This window comes from Ambystoma mexicanum, chromosome 6q (assembly GCF_040938575.1).
Source record: "Ambystoma mexicanum isolate Mex_15411 chromosome 6q, UKY_AmexF1_1, whole genome shotgun sequence".
In the NCBI taxonomy this organism is placed as follows: Eukaryota; Metazoa; Chordata; class Amphibia; order Caudata; family Ambystomatidae; genus Ambystoma; species Ambystoma mexicanum.
Window position 1 is genome coordinate 744159009 of NC_090937.1, and position 23298 is coordinate 744182306.

The following is a 23298-nucleotide window of genomic DNA, read 5'->3' on the forward strand; positions in this document are numbered from 1 at the left end:
AGAAGGTGAGAGGTAAGCACACTCTTATAGGAAGAGGGCCACCTGACCAGGTGGCATGTAGATGGTGGCCACAGTCAGAGAGAGGCCAGGAGAGAGAACCTGCAGACAAGGCATTCAAAGGAAGTGTAGGCCTGCGTAAGAATGACAGAAGCAGTGACCCACTACGGAAATATTAGAGCTACTCTACCTCCGGGTCGAGTGGTTCTTGGCTAAGAGAGAATCTTGTAGCCGTAAGGGAGGAGAGTGTCAAAGATTGTGACAGAGCTGGCTGTGAACCACGTCTCGGTGAGAGCGAGGACATCAAAGTCAAATTCTTGCAGGAGTTGGCAGATGTGAGCGGAGTATTTTACAGCAGAGTTAGAGTTGAGAGTAGCGATGTGGAGCAGGTTGCCACATTTGAAAGACTTCCAGTGTTGGGTACAGGCTTGAGGTACACCCAGCGGAAGTGGTAAAGGGGTTAGAGATAGAAGAGATGGGAGAGAGAGCCGACACCATATTAGGGGTCCGTAGGTCTGGTGAGGGAACGACAAAGAGGATGTTGGTGAGAGTCTGCCTGGAGAAAGGACTGATGTAGGTATCAGCGATAGGGAGGCATGGGTTGGAGACCAGGCTGTCCCTCTTGAACTTCTTCCTTCCAGAGTTAGTGAGAGGGATAGGAAAGGAGATAGTTTAGCAGTTAGAGAAGATGAGAGGAACGAAAAGCACCATAGCGGATGCACGGAGGGGAGGATGGAGCGTTAGAGAGGGAGAGACGCACAGCCCTGTGCCATACAATGCAAGATGTGCAGGGGGTGGGGTAGGGTCACAGTGGGGCACACAAGAAGGCACAGACAGGTGACACACAGCAGCATAACAGTAACCACGGTGGGTGAGACCTACAGAGTGGGAGAGCGCCTAGAGGGGCACAGTTCAGAGTAAACAGCAACCACAATAGAAGGGACCTACAGAGGGACACCAAAACACAAGTAAGGCTAACCACTAGAGGGGAAAGCCTAAGATTGCACAGAGACAGAGTAAGTTATGTCACACGGTTAGGTGAAAGTACCTGCAAAGGCTGGGTAGTTTAGTAGGGAGCAGTAGTGGCTGTTTCCACTTCCTGCTCCCTTCTTACCTTTCGGACGCTGATGGCCTATGGCTGCACAGCATACTCGCACTATGCGTTGCGCCCCTTTGTCGTCAAACACCTACGTCACACAACTCCACGTCCTTGGCCTGCACAGGCTTAGCCTCAGAGGGTCTGATCCTCAGCTCTTAACGGATACGAAGCGTGGACGTAGCACAATGTGCTACGTATCAAAGGGCCAGCGTGTTCTGCATCGCACAACACTGCGCCCTTTGCCTGCAGGGGCTTAGCCGCAGAGGGTCCAATGGTTAGCTCTTAAAGGATCCGAAGTGTAAACTAGTCCAGAGGATCGTGTGTTCGCACCATAAATCTCAGCATACCCTGGGCCCATCAAACCCTCCACTGGAAATGACGGAGCACTCAGCCATGGAACAAAGCAGAACTGACTTTTATTTTGCAAACAGCCAGGGATCATACATGAAATTACAAAATCTCCAGCAATCACAGCTCCTGAGCCCGTGTCACAAACATTTATCCTGTTATGACATCACAAACCCTAACCCTTCCCCAGAAACCTAAGAGCATGCTCTATTGGGTAGCTCGGGTACTATCACCTATAGGTATCCCCTATATGAGTGGTCCGAGTGGTCCTTCCATGTCAGGTGGGTTTGCCTGAGACATCCCCAAAAACTATCGATTACATTGTTGCATGGTTGCAGGATGGCCATTGGCCCATTACACACCACCCCCGGATTTATGCTCCGTGATTGGCTAGAGCGGGTCTCCTCAGGCCTGAGACCCTGCTCTGTTCACAGCACTCCGCATACCTTCTCAAGATAGCCCGAAAGACTGTTCAATTGTTGCCACTGCTATAGCCACCTAGCCTCGGAGAGTGCCTGCAGGTTGCAATGTTCGCTGGGCAACAAATCTAACAATTCTGTCTGTCTTCGCTGGGAACCGCATCTCTTCCCACCACGGGTAAATAGCTATTGTTCAGCTTGGCTGAGTCACGTGGCTGAGGACTGCAAAACTGCTTTTCGGTCTGTAATTAGTGAGGATGTATTCTGTTCATTTGCAGGTGGCTCCCTGCCCCGGGAGCCAGGAAGGTTCCACCCGCCCTTGTCTTTGGCTGCGAGCACTGGCCCTGTGCTTCGTGTTATAGAATCTGCATCTCTTTGTTCCTTACTCTGAGGCCTGTGGCTTCATGTAAATTCACTACAGTCATTTTATGGTTTCTCTACATATATATTGTTGTATTCTCCTTAGGGGTTAGTAGTATTCGGCTCTTCCAGGTTATACATCCCTGTGGTTCCATATGGTTATTGCAGTGAAGTGGTTGCAAGCATGCTCTGTGTGAATTTCTTGCTTTCTTGCCTTTCTGCATTTGGCTAGTGAAAAGAAAAAGGCTTCTGACAGTATGCACATGCATCTGTCCTCTATCTACAGAACTGTGTATGCATGCTCTTCATATATGCAGGTGTGGGTCTGTGCAGGGATGCGAGTTTACTTCGTGACTAACATTATTATGTCTTGGTGTCACTAATGAGGTCAGCATGGCTGGATATTTATCATTAGTCAACCTGGTCCAGTGATGGGGCACCTGTATCGGCGAAGACATCAGCTGGATAGGGTTTAAACGGTTGCCTAAGAGAGTATCTGTGCAAATACGTGGAATGCACCGGTCCACCTTGGGTTGGCCAAACAGTGACTGACATCTGTCATTTCCCGTCCTTCGGGCAGTCATGCGAATAGGGGACACTAGGGCCATTCAGGGGACCCTCTCTTCAGTCCCCCATCTGGTCGACCCGTTGACCACTTCTTCAAAGCTATTCACTGTTCCTCTTGGCAGCCGAACCTTCGTTACTCCTCTCAGGTGTCCATAGAACCTTGCATGATCATCTAAACTCCATGTCACGTAACAGCAGTCTCCTTCCGGGTTGCACCATGCCCATTTACCCCAATATTCCTTGTAGTTGTTGGGATCTTCAAACACGTCTCCAATCGGGAACAGTGGGCACAGGGTATCTCAGGCTTCCATAATTTTTTCTTCTTCAGAAGTCGCTTCTACTAACACTTTAATTCCTACAGTTTTCTCAGTCGTCTTTCGGCATTGAGTGATGCATATGCTGATCAAACACAGTGTCAGTAGTACCAGTATTAGTGCTGCTAGCAATATCTTCAGTCCATTCTCTATCCATGTAGGTATTCATGAGAATATACAGGACAATCAACCTTCATCTTTACCTGCACCTTTTGCTTCTTCCTCCTTTTTGGCATGCATTTGTGACGATCTAGTAACTGCCTCAGTTAGTGTACCATTGGCTTCATCATTGGCTGGAACGAATGTGCAGCAAGATGATCCGATCTTGGCGCAAACTCCTGCCAATCCTGTGAGGAGGTCTAGGACATACCTGTTTTGGAGGGCCATCAACCTTACTGCTCGGAGCTCTTCTTTGATGGCGTTGAAGCTAACGGTTGTGTTTATTGTTTGCATCAGCTCCCACCTCAATCTGGAGCCATTTCATATTTGTGTAGGTCTGTACTGCTGGAACTATTGATGTGAAGAAGATCTCTGTCCTGCTGAACAATCGGTGACCAGGTGGTATGTCGTCCAGAGAATGTTCCATTGCTGCTGAAGATATGTAGTTGAGGATATGTATTTCCCTCTTTCCACCCTAGTTAATTCTACTAACCTCTTCTTTCATCTGGCATCGTCCATTTTAGGGAAGTCTTCTGTTTTAATGTCTTTCTGCAGAACTACTAATGCTGGTGTGTTGATGTGTGCCAGTGAACCTACTCCTCCCCAGTTGGGTGGCAGCTTCTCATATGCCTTGAATCCACAGGCCCAGTAATGATCCATTAATACAGCGGTCTGAACTTTCATCCCTGGAACATTTACCGTCTACTTTCATTCCGTGTTCTCTCCAACTTTTACTGCTCCATCATTCTGGAAACATAATGCGGCTTTCTTCAGTGGTATTATGGGAATTGGTCCAGCTTTATTCTGCATCCAGGTCAGTTAACTTGGCACTTACTTCTCAGTCCTTCATGCATTTGTCATTTGCTTCTTCAACTGTATGAACAGGAACTGTTAGGAGCGTATGTGCCTTGCTCCCAACTACTCCTCCTTTCCACCATTCTGCTGTGTATTATTGGCTGTAAACAAGCATCTGTGGTCTTACCAGCATCCCCGTTCTCCTCCTATCTCTCTCTACCCGCCCTTTCTTCTGACATGGTCATACTTTCAATGCTGTTGTTTTCATCTCCCCTTTCTACGGACCATCAGTGATATATTGTATAGCTTGGTCTTTTTTTTCCAATAACTGTTCATCATGTCTAGTGTTTTTATATAGCTGTCTTCATAGTGAAATGTTGCTTTGGACATCCATCTTAAGGTTGCTGTTCTCCCTTGGAATATTTCTCAGGTGGTGAACATCGCACTCTTGCCGCTGGTATTTCAGTTGCTACAAACGTTCTGGAGGCACTCATGGCATAGAGGGATAAGAGAGCAGACAAAATCGCTCTCACCAGTGGTTTACCTACTTTAGTCATGTGCTTGTACCACGTTATTGGATACTCACACAGTGACAGTGAGATAGAGAGCATCCCCTCCTACATCTACATCAACACTGCGCCTACCTCTCCTTACTGATCTTGCATTGATTACATCCCCACCTGACATGGTAGCCGTACCTGCCGGAATTGGTGTTGTGTTAGTAGGGGTCACAGCATGTTCTACTACAAAAGACATTTGCCAAAAAATAAGGGCAAAGATACCAAATGAAGAAGACACAAGACACCATTAGCACTCTTAACAATGGCCTTCATTAATTACTCCACTTCCGCCTCTTGTGCAGCTTTAAAGATGTATAACCGCTTGAAAGATACGTTATTTTGTTATTTCTTATTATATTAAGCTCCGCGATCGGGGTGTTGTTCTACTGCAATACGAAATAACTGTTCCCACACAATGCCTATTATAGAATCACTAAGTAATGCCAGTACTGATGGATTTCCTCTATTCAGTTATGGGTATGATTGGGACAAGCATGCCAGGAAAACACAGAAAAATATACCGGGAGCGTGTCTTTGTGCATGGTTAGCTCTCCTAACAAAGAGAACAAATTGGCCTTGGAAGGTCGCGGGTGAGGGTCTTCGGGAAGCATAGGACAATGATGCAACAAAAGTCGCAACTTTCACAATGAATGTTTTAAGTGTGCCTAAAGAAAAATAATATCCTCACTCTGGATGTGTAGTTAGTCCTTTCCCTCTCTCTCCTGCTCTGGAGCATGGGTTGGCCTCTGCTGGGCAATGATGCTCCTTTGTGATCTTTTTGGTGGTCTTCTTGTGCAGTGTTGGCCCTTTTGCTGTTGTTGCTGGGAGAGGCCGCTGCTCTATAGAGCTTGATATCACCAATGTAATTACAGGCCTTTTTGCTTTGGATATTCACCGCTCGATCGGTTACTTCCTCAACGATGTTCGGGCCTGTGAACCTTGGCTTGAACCATGTTCGGGTGAAGTTCTGCAGAAGGACAGTCTCTCCAGTATAAAGTGGTGGTTTCCTTAGGGTGTCCTCTTTTCATACCAAATTGTTGCTTTCTACCTTTGGGCTTCTCCGGTTGTCGCTGCAGTTGGCGAGAAATAAAAGGAGGCACTAGCCATCAAGGAAGCGGTGTATTAGGACATTTCTTGTCCCAATACATCAAACATGTTTTCTGTACCCTGCAATGCCCTAGTGGGAGGAGCCAGGGGAAGCCGCATGCGCCGCCCCGTTACCATCTCATGTGGGGTTAAATGTTGGTTGGACCTGGTTTGTTTCGCAAGGCAAATAAAGCCAACGGTAGGCAGTGTAGCCTGCTCCTATTCAACATTTTCTTTATCTTGGCAATGTTTTCTTTGAGCAGCCAGTTGAGGCGCTCACACACCCTGTTCGCTTGCAGGCGATATGCACAACAGAATTTGTGTTGTATGCCTAGCAAGGTTGTGATGTGATGAAGCATCTCATTGTCGAAGTGAGGGCCGTTGTCAGACCACAGGACATCACACACGCCCCACCAAGGGAAAATTTCCTGAGCCAGGAATTTTGCTGCCCTTAATGGCATCAGGATGGGAACAGGGACGGATTTGATCAACCGGGAAATTGGGCACACAACTACCATCATGAAGCGGTAGACCTGGCATACTTGGGGCATGTCCACATAAATCGACATGATGGTGTTGGAATGGACCCATTGGGCGAGGTATGGCTACTCTCACCATCTTCAGTGTACGGCCTGCTGTAAATTGCTTACAAATGAAACAATCATAAATTCCACCACATGTTCAGTAAGGTTGGGACAAAACCAGTCTTCTCCAATATGAGCAACAAGTACATCCTTCCCCATATGGGTTGGATGGTGCAGTTGTGTAATAATGATAATGACATCACCACCTTGCCTGTGTTTTCTTGTCTCCATCGGGCGTCTTTGGGGAAATGGAACATCCCCTTCCCAACTATAATTCCTTTTCTTCTCTAGGTGCAGCGCCCTGCAATTCCATAATCTGTGTCATTGGTAGTGTGTTATACCACTCCTTCAACACCATTGTTCGTATATGGTTACGCGCCTGGGATGGAGTGTCCATTTCTAGGATGTCATTAAAATATGCACCATGTTTTGCTTCCAAGTCTGCTGCCTCGTTGCCCTGGAGATGGGATCCTCCCTCCTCGTGTGGGCCTGTCACTTCGCAATCGCTATGCGCAGGGGTAGTTGGAGTGCTGGTGGCAGTCTGCTCAATAGGAGAGCATGCTGCACCGGTGATACATCAGCGCGTCTGAAGCCCCTCCTCAGCCAATGTGACGGCCCAGAATGCACTGTGGTTGTCACGTAGGCTGAATCGGAATATATCATCACTTCCTTTTTTTTGCTTTGCTCAGTGCCAACATTAGAGCAACCAACTCAGCAGCTTGTGCTGAAAAATGTGACTGTAACAGTGCACTTACTACCACCTCACTTGTTCCGTCCTCTTAACTTCACTACTGCCATCCCAGTATGCCTTTCTCCTGTCGCCTGGTCTATTGTGGATGACCCATCCATCTTCTTTACCTTTGGGATGTTGTCATGGCTTTCTATATTTGTGGTGCAGTCGTGTACGTACTCGTCCTCCTCTACATGTTAGGCGACGAATGTCGCCGGGTTCACGAGTCGGCATCTCACTATCCTGAAAGCTGGATTCGATGGTATTACCTCATATCCAAGTCCTCTATGTTGTCAGTGTACATTTCGGTCTCTGCAGTATTGCGAAGAGAGCATGCTCCACAAAGAAAGTGGTGCTGCATCCCATGGTAATATCTGTTGATTTCTCCACTGCGAATGTGGCAGCAGCTAATGCTTGTTCACACGAATAGTGTCCTACTATCACTGGGTCTAATATTCCGCTGTAATATGCTAATGGTTTGTGGCCCATGGTTGTTTTCTGCTTCAATACTGCAGTCATTACTACTCCGTTGGAGTGTAAGTGTAAGTAAAATTCCCTTTGATAGTCTGGGATCCCTAACACTGGAGCCATGCATATTGCTATTTTCAGCTCTTCGCAATGCCTCAGTCATTTCTTCTGTCCATTGAAATGTGCCGTCGCCTTCTGTGCTTCTTTCAAGGGTCTTGTATATGTGCTGTAGTCGAAAACCCCATGCCCTGCAGCAAATACATAGTCCTAGAAATTGCTGCATTAGTCTTATGGCCATGGGTTTCGGGGTCTTGTGTATTGCCTCTGCCCTTTGTGGGGCCACTTTGCGTCCTTCTTGAGGATCAGTTGCCCAATGTATAATACTTCTTCCTGGAAATATTGCAGTTTGGCCTTGTCTACCTTGTACTCCTTTTCTGCTAATACGTCAACATGTGCGCCAAGTCATTTCTACATTGTACTTCTGTTTTGCTGCAAATCAAGATGTCATCTACGTATTGTGTAACAACACTCTACCTGCATGTTGCCTAAGTACATCTGGAGCACCCTGTTGAATATAGACAGGGATTCACAGTACCCTTGGCGAAGATGAGTGTGCTTCCATTTCTTATTTCTGTATAGAAACAAAGTCATATCTTGCAAGTCTGGATAGAGAGGTATAGAGAAGAAGGAAGTCTTAAAATATATAATAGTGAAGTGGGTAGCTTCCGTAGGAATGCTGCACAAAAATTGCAGCTGGGTTCGGAACTAAAGGAAACTCTGCTTAAGCAACATGGTTCAAAGTGGTTAAGTCCTGTATAAAATGTCACAACCCCTGTTGCCGTTTTCACAGGGCACACTGCTGTGTTACACAATGATTCTGATGGTACTAAAATGCCTTGCTTAACTAGGGCCGGAATGGTTTCTTAAATGCCCTCATCTGCCTCTCTCGATAGAGGATATTGTTATTAGTATTTGTAGACCACTCGTTCACCCAGGGGCATTGTGGCGCGAGGATGTACACCACAAAAGTAGAGGCAGCCCTCAGGATTGGACAAAGAGCTCTGCATTTAGCAGGTGGTGAAAAAGTAAATGATTCTCACTCATCCTAAGTCAAAGAGGGAGACTATTGCATAATTTACTTGCAGCCACTGAAAAGGCCCGAGCACCCTTTCGCTGAAGGCGAAATTTGGGGACCTGAACCAGGCGATCATTGCCAGATCACAACGATCGACAAGGAACACAGAGATGAAAAGTATCACAAAGAAAATCCACCCCTACCTGATGGTAGGCCCGATGAATGAGGTAAAGGGACTTAAAGGTTATTCTCTGTTTTGCCAGGAGCCAATGCAGACGAAGTACAGGGCTTATATGAGAGCCGTACAGAGTCTCTGTGGCTACATGGGCGGGCAGATTTTGAACCAGCTGAAGCCAATGGATAAGGTCAGCTGGTCGGGCCAGATACAGAGCATTACAATAATCCAGCCTACTGGAAACAAGAGAAGCGATGGCCAAAGGACGCAGAGGAGGGGAAGAGAGGGTAGAACTTTCCAGAGAACCCTCAATAGAAAGTGCCCAGTTTGACAGACAGCACTAACTTGCAGGGCCATGGACAGAGATGCCGAGAAGTAGACCCCCAAGTTCTTCACCACCGTCACTGGAACTGAAAACTCACCCAGTGAAGAAGGCCAGACGTCAGAGGACCGAGGACAGGATTTAGGAGAGGTACCAACCACAAGAACCTCAGTCTTGTCCCCCTTCAGTTTAAGCCAGTTGGCACTCTTTCAATCCCCCACGGCCAGCAGGCAGTGCAGGCAGTCCCTCAGCCGAGACGACACTCCACTCCGGTCAAGATCTAATCGAACAAGGACCTGGGTGTCGTCAGCATACGAGTAGCACCTGAAGCAGAGGGAGTGGATGATGCCAATCAATGGCTGAATATAGATGTTAAATAACATCGGGGACCAGGTAGAGCCCTGGGGGACCCCACAGGAAAGAGAAAACAGAGAGGAAAGACGCGAGGAGCGAGAGACCGATTATTGCTTTGCTCTTGGTAAAATGGCTTCTGGCTTGAGTTTCATCTTTACTGCCCCTATCCCTTTCAGAAACCCCATGTTGTAGGGACTTGTGGTCCATAAGACACTGTGGGCCTTGGCCAAGTCCTCTTCGAGAAATGATGTCACCCTGTATTGAATCTTCACCCAATATGTAATACTGATGTTGAACACTACCAAGTGATCTAAGCGGTTGTCTTTCAATAGCTCTTCGTCAGTGTCTGTAGTCAACCTGATCGCTGTCCTCCATGCTCGTCCAGTGTCATCTGTTCCGTTTAATGATATTCTGTCTTCCCCCCACTATTACTGCCACAAGCTCTAGTGTAATCACTGTGCCCTCGATCTGGTCTAATAGTAGTATCGGTCTGAGTATGTATTAATTTGGAATGCACCATAGTTTTCCCTATATCCCTGGGAGCCAAGCTATTATCACTTCAGCTCCAATCTCAGAATAACTTCATCTCCTGGCACCCCCCTCCGTATTGTGCATCTACAGTAGGCTTTAAGTATGGACGTAGCGCAACGGCCATCATCTCTTGCGGTCTAGCATCACACAACACTGCGCACTTGGCCTCTATGGGCTTTGCCGCAGAGGGTTCGATCCTCAGCTCTTAGAGGATCCGAAGCGTGGACGTAGGTCAACGTACTACGTATCAAACATACAGCATCTGCTGAATCACACAACACTACGCCCTGTGCTACGTATCAAACATCCAGCGTCTGCTGCGTCACACAACACTACGCCATCGGCATAGTGTTGTGTGACGCAGCAGACGCTGGATGTTTGATACGTAGCACGTTGTGCTACGTCCATGCTTTAGTAACTTTCGCTAGAAACATACCCAGATTTATTTTGGAGGTTTACAGGTGTCAATTGAAACTCAAGGAAACACTGGCCACAAATAGAGAAGAGGAAGAAAGTGGCAAGTAATAGTTTTCCCTACTAAATAAACACACCTTTTATTAGAATGTGGGCGACTACACGGCCTGTTGAGAGCAAGAAAAGAATCTGACAGCCTTCCAAATGTACACACTAAAACGTTCAGATAGCACAAAATATGTGTAGCGATGGTGTACCTGCCAAGGGACAAGGAATGCTCCGAGACATTTTTAGTTTGTGAAGAATTAAGGGGAAACAACTCTGCTACCATTCACAGCTCTGTATTTGGAAAACATTCATGGTAAAAACTTAGGCTTTCAGAATTAGTTTTTTCAAAAAAACAAAAGGCCTGCCATCAATAGCATGCAGGACGACAGAGCGAAATCTAGGCATATTCCTACATGTTTTGTGCTTCTACTTGTAAGAATGTTGCTCCAATGTGAGGACGCTTTCTTTCCAAGCTGCAGTCTGAGGCCATGTCCAACCAGAAGTACTACTTTGGGTACTCCGACTGATGAAAACCAGCTCCTGGAAAACCTAAAAATGCCCGTGGGTCACTTCAAGATGGCTGACATATTGTGCATTAATTATAATTGAAGTGTTATGTCAAGCGTCCTTTACACTCTTCACATCGCCACTGTAGAGGCCTCATGGCAATGTTTATTTAGCACTTTTTAAGTAACTATTATGTGAGAAAATCTCCCAGTAAAAAAAGAAACTCATAAAAGTCATTAAAAGCTTACTTGAAACAAGGGCCAAAGTAAAAATGAGGCAGACAAGCAGAAACCTGAATCACGTTTATTTCGTTTGCAGACAATTAGTGTTTAGAATAACACAATTTGCTAGCGATTATGTGATCTGTTAAAAGCGTGACTGCTTAAAAATAGCAAACGTGTGATCTGAACAGATGTAAAGGTCCCAATTACACCAGGAATGGAAAAGGCACTGCTTGTTCCTCCTATAAATGCTAGCGGTAAAGAAGAGGTGCTATTGACCTGGCTACCTCCACAAAGGTCAAGACATTACGAAATCCACTCTCGGAAAGATAAAGAAAAGGCAAATTGTGTCATTTCATACGAGGGCCATCCTTAACTGTTCACCTTAGTAACAATAAAACAAGATATCTACATACTCAAAGCAGCACTTCAAAACACACAGGATTTTAACTGATCGGGATTCTCTTAATGTCATATTCAACAGCAGAGTGTCGACTTCCAACTAATGAAGCATTGACACAACATACTCACAGTGAATTGCTCGATGCCTTGGCTGGCAGTCCAACCAAGACTACCATGCATTAAGGAGAGAGTGGGCAACTATGAAAAGGGGGGTGGTAAGGAAGGCACGAGGAAATGATTCTGTGGTTGTGCGTGCTCCTACATGAATCACAGTCATTACGATGAATGTGCCATGTGGTATTATGAAAAGAACGCAGCACTGACATCGCAGTGCATGATGGGCCCTAATGCTCGACACCGGACATTAGCTTCTCACACAGAACTCACTCTGCCCCATAAACTTTCAACAATGAGTACATAGTCTGCTGGAACCCCAGAACTGTGGAGCGATGCCTGCAGAGCTAAGAGGCCATACCAACAGCTGATGTGCGCTACATTAAGGCCGATTAACATAACAATAACTTATGTTAACTGTATACGAATATAGTGACAATATATCTCACCCTGCGGTCTTTCAGGTACAAAGTGATCATAATTACAAATATTTAATGGGAGCTTTTGAACTTTAAAACAGCAAATGTTAATTGTTGTACTAAAAACACTGCAGTTAACGGACCTCTCAATACAGGACACGGCATTGTTTGAAATAATGTATAAAAACAAAGCACCACATGTCTAACCTGTGGACGGAACTAATATCACAATTACAAATGATGTATTCCTACGAGAGTCGATCTTAAATCCTTGTTTTGGACTGTTCCACTTGACCCAAATTTCAGGTCATCCTTCTTCTACCTAAGAATGGACACATGCCACACTTGAGGAGACGAGTTGACACACAAGCGCGCCCCCCACCCCCCCCCCCCTCTCAATACATATACAGTTTTGCGTCGCTGTGAGGAAACACGCTATGCCCTGCCGAGTCCCGGCTCCCGAGAGGCGCACAGGCGGTCGGCGCTCCGTCGGGAGCGCGGGAAGAAAACGAGGTGATGGGGCCGGGGGAACCCCGGAGCCTTCTGCGGCTGACGGGAGCTCGCACGGGCGCCGGACGGTGCGGGTGCAAGACATTCACAGGGGAAGCATCACACTCTTCCCTCCGCATGCCCCCATTTCCTATATACGTTCCAAATGTGGACATGTACTAAAGGTCATCCATCAACTAAGTGAATGACGGATATTATTTCCAATGTTTTTGCGTTCTTAAAAAACTATGCAAACCGACATCGCATTTAAAATTGACAATAATTTACACTCCACTACGATGTGCTGATAATGTTTAATTAGTTGCGGTGACTAGAGCGTTATACACCCAATGCTGTGGCTTTCAGCCGGTCCATGACGCGGGATATCAATGGTGACTAGAGCGTTATACACCCAATGCTGTGGCTTTCAGCCGGTCCATGACGCGGGATATCAATGGTGACTAGAGCGTTATACACCCGATGCTGTGGCATTCAGCCGGTCCATGACGCGGGATATCAATGGTGACTAGAGCGTTATACACCCTATGCTGTGGCTCGGTCCATGACGCGCGATATCAATGGTGACTAGAGCGTTATACACCCTATGCTGTGGCTCGGTCCATGACGCGGGATATCAATGCGTGGGGCCCGCGCTCGTCGCAACTCACACCGGACAGACCCCCTTTTGCACACAGTGCACCGCCCGCCGAATGCCTGCCTTTTAATATACGCAGTAAACATTTACGAACTGTTAAAACGCGGCAGCCCGCGGTTTCCCGGCGGAGTCTGTGCAACGAGAATGCGCACATTAAGGGCTGGCGCCGGGGACAGTAAAGGTAAAGGGACGCACTCTTTCGGAAGCCGCATCACCTCTGAGCATTGTTCCGCTTCTGCTCACCGAAAGTGGCAGTGATGTAATGTGCATGTTCACTATTCATCGAAGAAAGAAATGTGGCCGTTCTCAGACGACGACATTGCCGCCATTTCTTCCCTTATAGTCAAACTTAAGGCTTGCAGAACTAATGGTTGCTTTAAATAATTTGAGGCACTGTTTATTGTGATAATGTATCTACAACCGATATTGCCAAACAAGGAATTTAAATGTAAAGTGAATTACAAACAAACGTGCAGCCATTTAATGTATTGTTTTGGGGAGGGCAGAATTGGCGCACGGGAGAAGCACCACTGCTCAAGGGCCCAGTCTGTCCCTGGGCCGGTTGGTATGTTGGCACCTCCATGTACAGGACAACGGGGTTGGTAAAAGTCGCAATGAAGACGCCAGCCCCGTTTCAGTCTCGCTTTATTGCCACATATCGGGTTTAATTTGCTGATGCACAAAAAATGTCCGTGTCCTTGAAGCGCCCACACGAGGAAGCACTGCGGGCGCACCGCCCTACTGGGTGTCGTACATTAAATAGCAGGGGGCCCGGGCAAAGCTTCCATTTGCCGGCTGGGGCAGTTCTGCGGTTCTCGGATAGGAGCCCACTATCTCGCAATATTCTGGCAAGACAAGGGGTGCATTTAACGAACGTCCCATGTTAACACTTAAAAGGACTTAAAGGTTAACGTCAGAATTCTACACTACAACCAAGAAGATGTGTTTACAAAAGTACGCAATGTGGATTTTTCATACAACGATGCCAGACCCCACTCTGGGCACAAGCCCCACAATAAAAACTAGATCTAGTATATAACGTGGACGGCTTTTCAAATGAGGCTCTACCTCAGTGCAACCGTCGTTCTTACAATGAATCGGACGACGGCCGCCCATGGCTAAGTAAGCCTTCGCCCGCACGAGTGTCCGGGTCCCGCAGCAGAGGGGGAATATCTCCCGCTGCAAAAGGCACAGCAAGGTCGCGGAACACGAGGACTATACGGCAGAGGGGAGCGCCCGGCCACAAGACACGCCGCGCGGCAAACCAAAATGCTGCGCTTTCAAACTAGAACAGTCAAATCTGCCGAAACGGGCGTCCGGCGTGAAAAGAATAGGAGGAATACTGGGAAATACATGATGTCTGTCTAATCTGCCTGGTATTCTCTAAAAGCAAATCTTTAAACTGCCTAGCATTCTAGTGCGCAAAGGATTACACCTTCGGAAATGTAGAGTTTAAACATATTCCAGGGATTAAACCAAAATGAAAGCGTATGAAAAATAAAACTGCAGTGTCTTAAAGAAGGATGACTGGACATACATCCTGGAGACCATGTACCCGCGCCCTTCTCCTAGCCCGGGCCGCGGACACCACCTACGCCATCGCATATTGCCGCAAGCAAGCTGCGGCTAGACATTTCGAAATTCCCTTTTCCCTGGGACACAATGCAGAGGGGTTTAAATCGCACACTGCTGGAAGCTGCACCGGAAAACAGGAGCAATATATAGATGGGTGAGCAGAACCGAAAAGGTAAAAAAAAAAAACAAGACCAGTACGACTGGACTCATACCAGGGCACGAAAGGGCACTATCGGCCCTGGCGCACACCGGCATACGAAGAACAAAAACACACAAAACCGGCTATTCTCCAGTGTGGCATCATCGTGCGAGGCGCGGGGTGACGCTGCCTCTGCTACCCACTACCGGCTCTAACTCGCCTGCCCTCGCCACCACCTTTATTATTGTGAGGATGTGAGTGTCCCCAGTCCCTCTTCGCCCGTCAGCGGCACATGCCTCTGTGCCCTCAGGCACGGGCAATGGTGTGTGTGTGTGCGCGCGCGCGCGCGTGGGCCCTCGGGATTCCAGCCTCTAGGCCAGTCCCTCCGTTATCAGGGATACCCGAATGGGACTCATGATGTTGTGTCTCTAAGCGCTTCTTCTTCTAAGCGCTGCCCCATTGCCCTCCTGTCCCTGTGAGCGGCGAGGTCCCTGGTGACAAGTTCTGAATGGGAATTGAGACGGGCCCTGCCTCCTTGACTGTCCTCCTCTGCCTCCTTGACTGTCCGCGCTGCCAGCATGCGTGCCATGTGTGAAGCCCGTGTGTGATCCCAGACACCGCGCGGCCCTATCAGTGGTGTGGCTCAGGGCGCTGTTTGTTTGTTTGTGTGTGTGTGTGTATGTATGTGCGTGCGCGCCGGTACACGCTGCAGCCCCCACCTCCTTTGCTCGGCTCCTTTCAGCCGCCTCCATTGGACAAAGCACTGACAGCTCTGGATGCGATTGTAGGAAGCAGAGCACCGCCCACCAGCCCTCGGCCCTGGGACCATTCATAAACTAGGCAAGGGGAGCAGCCAGCCCGAGACTGGGAGGGAGGCACCGAGCATCCGATCAGAGGCAAGCATAGAGGTGGGGAGAGGCATAAGAGGGGCAGGGCAACCGGCGCATGCACTCGAGGAGGGGAGCAGGGCATCCAGCACACACAGACCCTCACTGCGCCCAAGAACTGACCTGCCAGCGCACCCGCTAGACAGGGCCACAGCATTCGCCGCACAGGGCCAGGAAGCAGCCACCCAAATACCCCAGAGCATCTGCACAGCCGGGCCGGCCAGAGGGGGCACCCAGACACTGCTCTAAATTACCACGAGAGGGCCCTCTACTAGGCCAGAAGAGCATGCCATGTGCACGCCCACCAGAGCAACAGAAATGAAGGCACCCAAGTGTTAAGTTTGTTCACTCCTCAGCGGAGCAGGTGTTTCACCTGCGTGACTTGAAGAGAAGAAGAGGTACTACAGAAAGGCCCCTCGCTAACCAAGCCATCTCCCCGCCCCGGCGGCCTGCGCTCATCCGGCTGACCTGGCCCTCCCCGGCCCAGCGGCCCCGGCCGCGCCTTGGATCCCTCGGCGTACTGCGAGCCCGCGGCGGCCTACAGCGGGGCCAGCCCGGCCGAGCCCCCTCTGGGCGCGCTCTGCCCCAACATGATCGCCGCGCAGGCCAAGCTGGTCTACCAGCTCAACAAATACTACACGGAGCGCTGCCAGGCGCGCAAGGCGGCCATCGCCAAGACCGTGCGAGAGGTGTGCAAGGTGGTGTCCGACGTGCTCAAAGAGGTCGAGGTGCAGGAGCCGCGCTTCATCAGCTCCCTGAGCGAGATCGACGCCCGCTACGAGGGCCTGGACGTGGTGTCGCCCACCGAGTTCGAGGTGGTGCTGTACCTCAACCAGATGGGCGTCTTCAACTTCGTGGATGACGGCTCGCTGCCCGGCTGCGCCGTGCTGAAGCTGAGCGACGGGCGCAAGCGCAGCATGTCGCTCTGGGTGGAGTTCATCACGGCCTCGGGCTACCTGTCGGCGCGCAAGATCCGCTCGCGCTTCCAGACGCTGGTGGCGCAGGCCGTGGACAAGTGCAGCTACCGCGACGTGGTCAAGATGGTGGCGGACACGAGCGAGGTGCGGCTGCGCATCCGCGAGCGCTTCGTGGTGCAGATCACGCCGGCCTTCAAGTGCACGGGCATCTGGCCGCGCAGCGCGGCGCAGTGGCCCCTGCCGCACATCCCCTGGCCCGGGCCCAACCGCGTGGCCGAGGTGAAGGCCGAGGGCTTCAACCTGCTCTCCAAGGAGTGCTGCTCGCTGAGCGGCAAGCAGAGCTCGGCCGAGAGCGACGCCTGGGTGCTGCAGTTCAGCGAGGCCGAGGACCGGCTGCTGCTCGGCGGCTGCCGGAACAAGTGCCTGTCCGTGCTCAAGACCCTGCGCGACCGGCACCTGGAGCTGCCCGGGCAGCCGCTGCACGGCTACCACATGAAGACGCTGCTGCTCTACGAGTGCGAGAAGCACCCGCGGGAGAGCGACTGGGACGAGGCCTGCCTGGGCGACCGGCTGAACGGCATCCTGCTCCAGCTCATCTCCTGCCTGCAGTGCCGCCGCTGCCCGCACTACTTCCTGCCCAACCTCGACCTCTTCCAGGGCCGCCCGCACTCGGCCCTCGAGAGCGCCGCCAAGCAGACGTGGAGGCTGGCCCGGGAGATCCTCACCAACCCCAAGAGCCTGGACAAGCTTTAGCGGGGCCCTCCCCGCACTAACCGCGACTGCAGACACTCTGCCACCCCCGCGGCCCTGCCAGCTCAAACTGCACTCGTAGGCGCTGCTCCGGACCAACGTGGACTGACAGGAGGCCCGTCGCGAACGCCAGAGCAGACGCACCGCACCCCACAGGCTACGCCACTGCGAGGCGCCCGCAAAAAATGCACTTCCTGGCTCTCAAGCCCCCAAAACCGCTACCCACAGACCCTCGGGCCTGGCTTTCCTTGCACCACTACTCAAGCTGCACCATGGCATCCTCAAATTCACAATCTGAGCCACTACATCTGACTCTCTTGCACAAACACACACCTTCCCAAAAAATGGGGCCGTCGCGTGTGTGCACTGACAGTGCCATATGTCACACCACACAGGCACCGAGTCCTGGGATGTGCACAGAACTCCAGGCCCATCTTGTCCAAGGCAGTCAATGTTAGAAGCGGAAGCACCTTACAGGCACCACTGGGACAGTTGTGGGCACTGCCCCAAACCGACTATCTACGAAGTACTCTGGAGGATTTTAGGAGCTTTCAAAGACACGGACTAGACAAAGGGACATTTTGTCGAAGAACACTACCAACAAAAAAAAGTGTGTCCCACAGTTTCAAACACAAACTTTTTTGAATTGAAGAGTGTGGACAGTGACTATCGAAATGCGGACCGACGCGTCCGCTGCATTTCTTGCAAACAAAAATACCAATTTTTAGTTCTCATGGACTTTTTAAAAAGTGAGCGAGGGCAGGATTAATGGTCACTTTCGTTGCACAGAAGAAGAGAGCCTCTTTTCTTCCAAACAATGTGAATGGTCACAATGAAGCAATCGGACTTTGCAAGGAAAGAAAATCAAAGGTACATTTAATAAGTGTCATGATTTTCCTATTCCATTTTTGTTGCCTGAATGTTTGTCACCAAGTGAAAAAAATATTATTTAAATTATGTACAAAATCTCTTTAAAAACCTGTTTACTGGTGTTAATTGTATTGAGTGCCAACGTCCACATTATGTGCTCCAACTACCGAGTTGTTGAAAACAATAATAAAATATTACCATAACTTTACCCTGCCTTTCGTGGACTGATTTGAAGTGGGGACTAATAATTATGCACGGAAATGCAAAACGAAAAGTAAAACTGGATTCTGTTCGTCAAAGTATTTAAGGGGCAGACGAGCAGTTCGGGATGCGTGCCCTCGCCTCCTCGGGGCGTTCCCGGGGGCAGTGTGTATATCAAGTGAAAGCTCCTTATGAAAAAAGCATAACGCGAGACTGCAGCAGTCCAACATCATGCTACTGAAGGGACAACTTGTTTAAATAATTGTACATCTAATTCTTTTCCCATCGTTCACCATTCAGAACAAATTCATTTCCAGGCACACTATATTTAATTGGCACACTATATTTAATTATTATAAACGGATTGAAAGCACTGAGCACACGAAGCGTGGGCTCCATGACGGCATCATGTTCACACATTTATCACTGAAAGATTATGTTAAAACTGAAAACAGTATTTTTCCGAACAGAAGTGCATTTGCAGACATATAGATGTGATATGCACCCGTCTAATGCACGTGTGTAGGATATGTGCACACCTATTACACCGGGTAAATAAAAGACTACTTTACCAATGCACAGCGGGGTCGCTGCGATTTTGTAGAGACATACTCCAAGCTTTACACCCCCGAATTGTTTAATGGATTTTCGTGAAATACATGTTACAATTAGGCATACATTAGAACCGATCTAAACAGACTGGAATGCACATAATTGTCACAATGGTATCTGAGGTGGTTTCCACATAGAAACACGATTTTTTAACTTGAGTAGCAGCTCCCGGGTGGTCTGTGTTGTTAATTCGTGTATTAGTTTGGGATTTTCGTGGGGGAGGGGGGGACACGGGCCGCGTCCAGGCCCGAGACATGACAGTAATGACGGTTGGCTTCCTACCACGGGCAGCACGCAGCGGCGCGACGCGGCCCGCGCACCTGACCGCGCTCTGGCTACTGTTTCCTTGCGCAGATAACGCGGGTCTTATCGGCGCAGACGGCGGCCCTTGGAAACGCCTGGCACTCTCCGCCGCGATGGCCGATTACCAGCAGCAGAGCGGGCCGCAGAGCCACCGGCCCGTTACCCGGAAGCAGCAACACCTTCCAGCCATCCCTGTGCAGAGGCAAATGAAACCACCAACGCCTGGCGTTTCTGCACTAGGTGACTCTTCACAAAGTAGCACATTACTTCAAAATGACTGTTGTATTGTAAATGTAATGCATTTATTTCCAGCGCCCCGATCTGGCCACTGTTCTGTTGTGTGTCTGGGATGCGGCCATTTGCACGGTTTTCTGGCGGGACTGAAAGCGAGGGCAGGGCTGGGGAGGGTAGTTAGTGGACGAGAGCACAGAGCAGAGCCGGAGCTCAAACACCCAGGCTCCATGTGCTGCAATGGCGTAAAGTCGGGCAGTTTGCATCATACTGGCAGCGTGACCCCGGCGGCCAGGGGTTGCCCAACTGGGGGGATGGGCTGCAGGCCATTTACTAGAACATGTTTGGCCAACCCTGGGGAATATAGGTCGCTCTGCCCCGACAGAAGCCACATTGAGTGGCACGGGCCAAAGCATTCATGCTAGGAAAAGCTGCCCATTCAACATGCCCAAATGATATTAAGAACGCTGCCCCCACCAATGTTCCAATTGTAATTTCCTAGTTGGCACGTGCAGCAGCTGCCAGACGACCCCACTCCAAAGCTATGCAAAAAAGAAGGCGCTAGAATGAGCAGCAACACAGGAAGCACACGAACACGCAACACCGGCGGCAGGTTGCAGTCCCGTGCACCCACTGCAGCCGGCCATGCCCGCTTCCTCCATCGCATGTGCAGACCTCGGGGCTACGAGACCCGAGTAGAAGCTTGGTAAGAGAACATCAAGAGAACATGAACATGCCGGCGTTTTCACGAAAGGCGTAGAAATAACAATCTGACAACAATACAGTGTAACATGCACAAGAGACGGGAAAAGTGGAACAGAAGCTCCGCAGGGGGACACACGTAAGTAAGCAATGAAGACACAAATGCACTCTTTTCTGTCACCTTGTGGTGTACATTATAGGACTTTAACGCCCCGTGTTACCGGAAAGGTGTGCGTTTGCGCATCGTCTGCTCTGGAGCTCAGTGGCTCGCCTTACCTTGGGATCCATCTTCTTAAAGCTGGGGTCGTCTTCGTCCACTTCGAAGTAGAGCTCGGAGGACGTGATGGAGAGCGTGCCCTTCACCACCACCGAGGGGGCCACGAGCTGAGCGGGCGAGCTCAGGCTCACTGGACCTGCAAGAGAGGAGAACACCTGAGAGCCGGACACTGGCATGGAGGCCTAGCAAACCGGGCCGCGCTAGGGCCAGCACTCGCAGACACACACACGCGCGGCTTCACGTGCCCGACGGGCCCTAACACCAGGCCCACGCACACGCAGCACACCCTGAGGTAAGAGCCCCGTGCACTGCTCCAGTGGGAAGGAGGGACATATGCACGCCATCTTTGCACTAGCGGGGGTTCATCTGGGCCCCACCAGTGAAGCAGACAGTGCAGAGAGTCACAAACAACCCGGTTATACAACCCCAATACACGAACTACACGAGTTTCACACGCTCATTGCGCCCAAAGGCTCTCTAATTCCGGCCGCCCCCTCGCAGTGAGTGGCAGACGTGTGCGCTTCTCCGGCGAAGTGGTGTGCCCAGTAGTGGGCACGTTCATATGGCAATTGGGCCAGCTACTCTAGCGACATGGAGCTTCACCCCCACTGGGCAATGCACACACGGTGATCATGTTCAGCGTGGATTCCGTGGCCAGTGATCGGCCCGAAGGTGGGTCTGTGCCCCAGGGCAGGCACCACCACACCAGCAGTGGGCCCGGGCACACAACGCACAACCTCATTGGCATTGCCAGGGTGAAAGAACAGGAAGTAGGCACACAGCATCCTCGATATGAGCTCACGTTCAATAGCCCAGGCGGCTGCGTGCGTGCGTGTGTGTGTGTGTGTGTGTGTGTGTGTTTTTCCCACTCAGGCACTAACTAACGATGACAATTACCATCACACCCAAGGAGACCGACCACACTGCTGCTACACACCATGCATTTGGGTGAATTGGAATGACTTTACAACCTCCATTAAACACATCATGTACATTGGCCTACCGATCCTTTAGCGGGCCGTTCGGCAATTCTAGCAGTGCTGCTCGGGTCCAAAGTCCCGGGGCACTTTCCACCACACGGGTGACCAAGGGCCCCCTAAAGACCGGTAGAGCCAATCCATCGGATTGCGGGCACAGGACTCTCCACCGCCACCCCTGCCAAGGCAGCTCATCGTGGCCCGCTGGCGAATGCCAGGACACAAAGGCTGGCACTGCGCTATTCATTAATCACACGCGCCCAGGTGATCAATAGGGAGAGCAAGACCCAACACATGGCAAAGGGATTGCGTTTATACATCTATTGAGCGGGGCATGGAGGATGCGAGGGTCTTTAAAGTGCCATCCATCTTCATGGGTGCCAGAGGCACACCGGGGAATGGGGCGCTGGCGAGCCGGGACCAGAGCCACCCTGCCCCCGGGGCATTGTGTCTGCAGATGGGCAGCGGGGGTTGCACTCATTTCCCCGAGCTCATCATCTCGCGCAACCCCTCTCCCCTAGGGCTCCCCCAAAACAGCCCCCGCCCCGGGTGCATTAACAAGCAATCCCGCTGAGGAATAACATTTTTCAATCACACACCGACATTCAATTACTGGGGGGAGGGGGGGCGAATGCGCTTAAAGGACAGGGTTGAGTTCAGCACGAGACCCCCACCCCACCCCCCACTTCTGTCCCAACCCGCGCCACTTTATTAGCGGGGATTACTTCTTAATCCCATTGCCTTTGTGGAGATTATACAATTAAAGACCCTCTCGCCTCCGCTACAGTGTGGATGCGTTCGCAGGGGACTGAGCGCCGCTTCTGTAACGGCCGATGCATGAGGAGGGAGATCATATCTTTTAGACGGACAAGCCCTGCAATCGATTCACCCTATAATTGGGGTGGCTACATGCAGGACCCCGCCTGCTCCAAGGAAGAACATCTGACAGCATTTTAACTGGAATGCAAAAGTGGAAGCATGTGACCTGGGCCATCATTCTCTCCCGAAACAGGACGATGTAAATTAATCCAACAAAACATAAAAACGGGGACAGCGGGGCTGCTTCTGCACTCTGACTAATAACCCAAGTCTCTGCGCCCCCCGCCTCCCTGGGACGCCTTCATTTGTAAGAATAGTTTTTATTTATACAGCGCTTCAACGCTCGATTTGCTAAGCATTTGCAGCACTGGAAAGCGCGCGGCTTAACAGGTTTCTCAATGATGGTTTCGGCAGGAAAGGTTCATCTTGCTCACTGAAAAGGTAGCAGCCTGCCTATCTGGGTTGTTATCTGCACGTCTAGTTTAAGCACGCAAATACCAAGAGACCCAGCTTCTCAGCGCTGCAGTACAGTAATACATGCACTACGATGAATTGCGCCCACAATCTCTGGAAGAACCCCAAACCTGGTTGATGACCTTCGGAGGAATCGATGACAAACAGAGCAATTACCCATCATTTTGTAAATACATTTTCACTTTGAGTGAAAATCCGTGACATGTCAAAAGGCTGAGTGCGCCTACAGCCAGCCCCAGGCAGGCCCTTCTAGGCAACTAGCCGATTTTATGATTGAAAGTGCGGCACTCTAGTGAGTCCAGTTGCCTAACAGGCCTTCCATAGGATGACCTGCCTTCTGCCTGATCTGTGG

The 23298-nt window shown here is 50.1% G+C and overlaps 2 protein-coding genes across 4 annotated transcripts in view; one reads left to right on the forward strand and one right to left on the reverse strand.

Annotated features, from left to right (window-relative positions):
• Window positions 1-23298, reverse strand: part of LRBA (LPS responsive beige-like anchor protein) — a 3444508-nt gene that overhangs the window by 1085884 nt on the left and 2335326 nt on the right. For all 3 annotated transcript variants that reach the window (XM_069631262.1, XM_069631261.1, XM_069631263.1), the window contains exon 40: window positions 20676-20812. In XM_069631262.1, coding sequence (XP_069487363.1) covers window positions 20676-20812 — 137 coding nt within the window. The remainder of the gene's footprint in view (window positions 1-20675; window positions 20813-23298) is intronic.
• On the forward strand, window positions 15775-18558 carry MAB21L2 (mab-21 like 2). Its single transcript, XM_069631264.1, has one exon. It carries the CDS (start codon window positions 16404-16406, stop codon window positions 17481-17483), a length of 1080 nt encoding a protein of 359 aa, XP_069487365.1. The 5' UTR covers window positions 15775-16403; the 3' UTR covers window positions 17484-18558.

What these genes read in the sequence shown, in the direction of transcription:
- MAB21L2 (XM_069631264.1), top strand. Translation starts at nt 16,404, where the DNA reads ATGATCGCCGCGCAGGCCAAGCTGGTCTACCAGCTCAACAAATACTAC.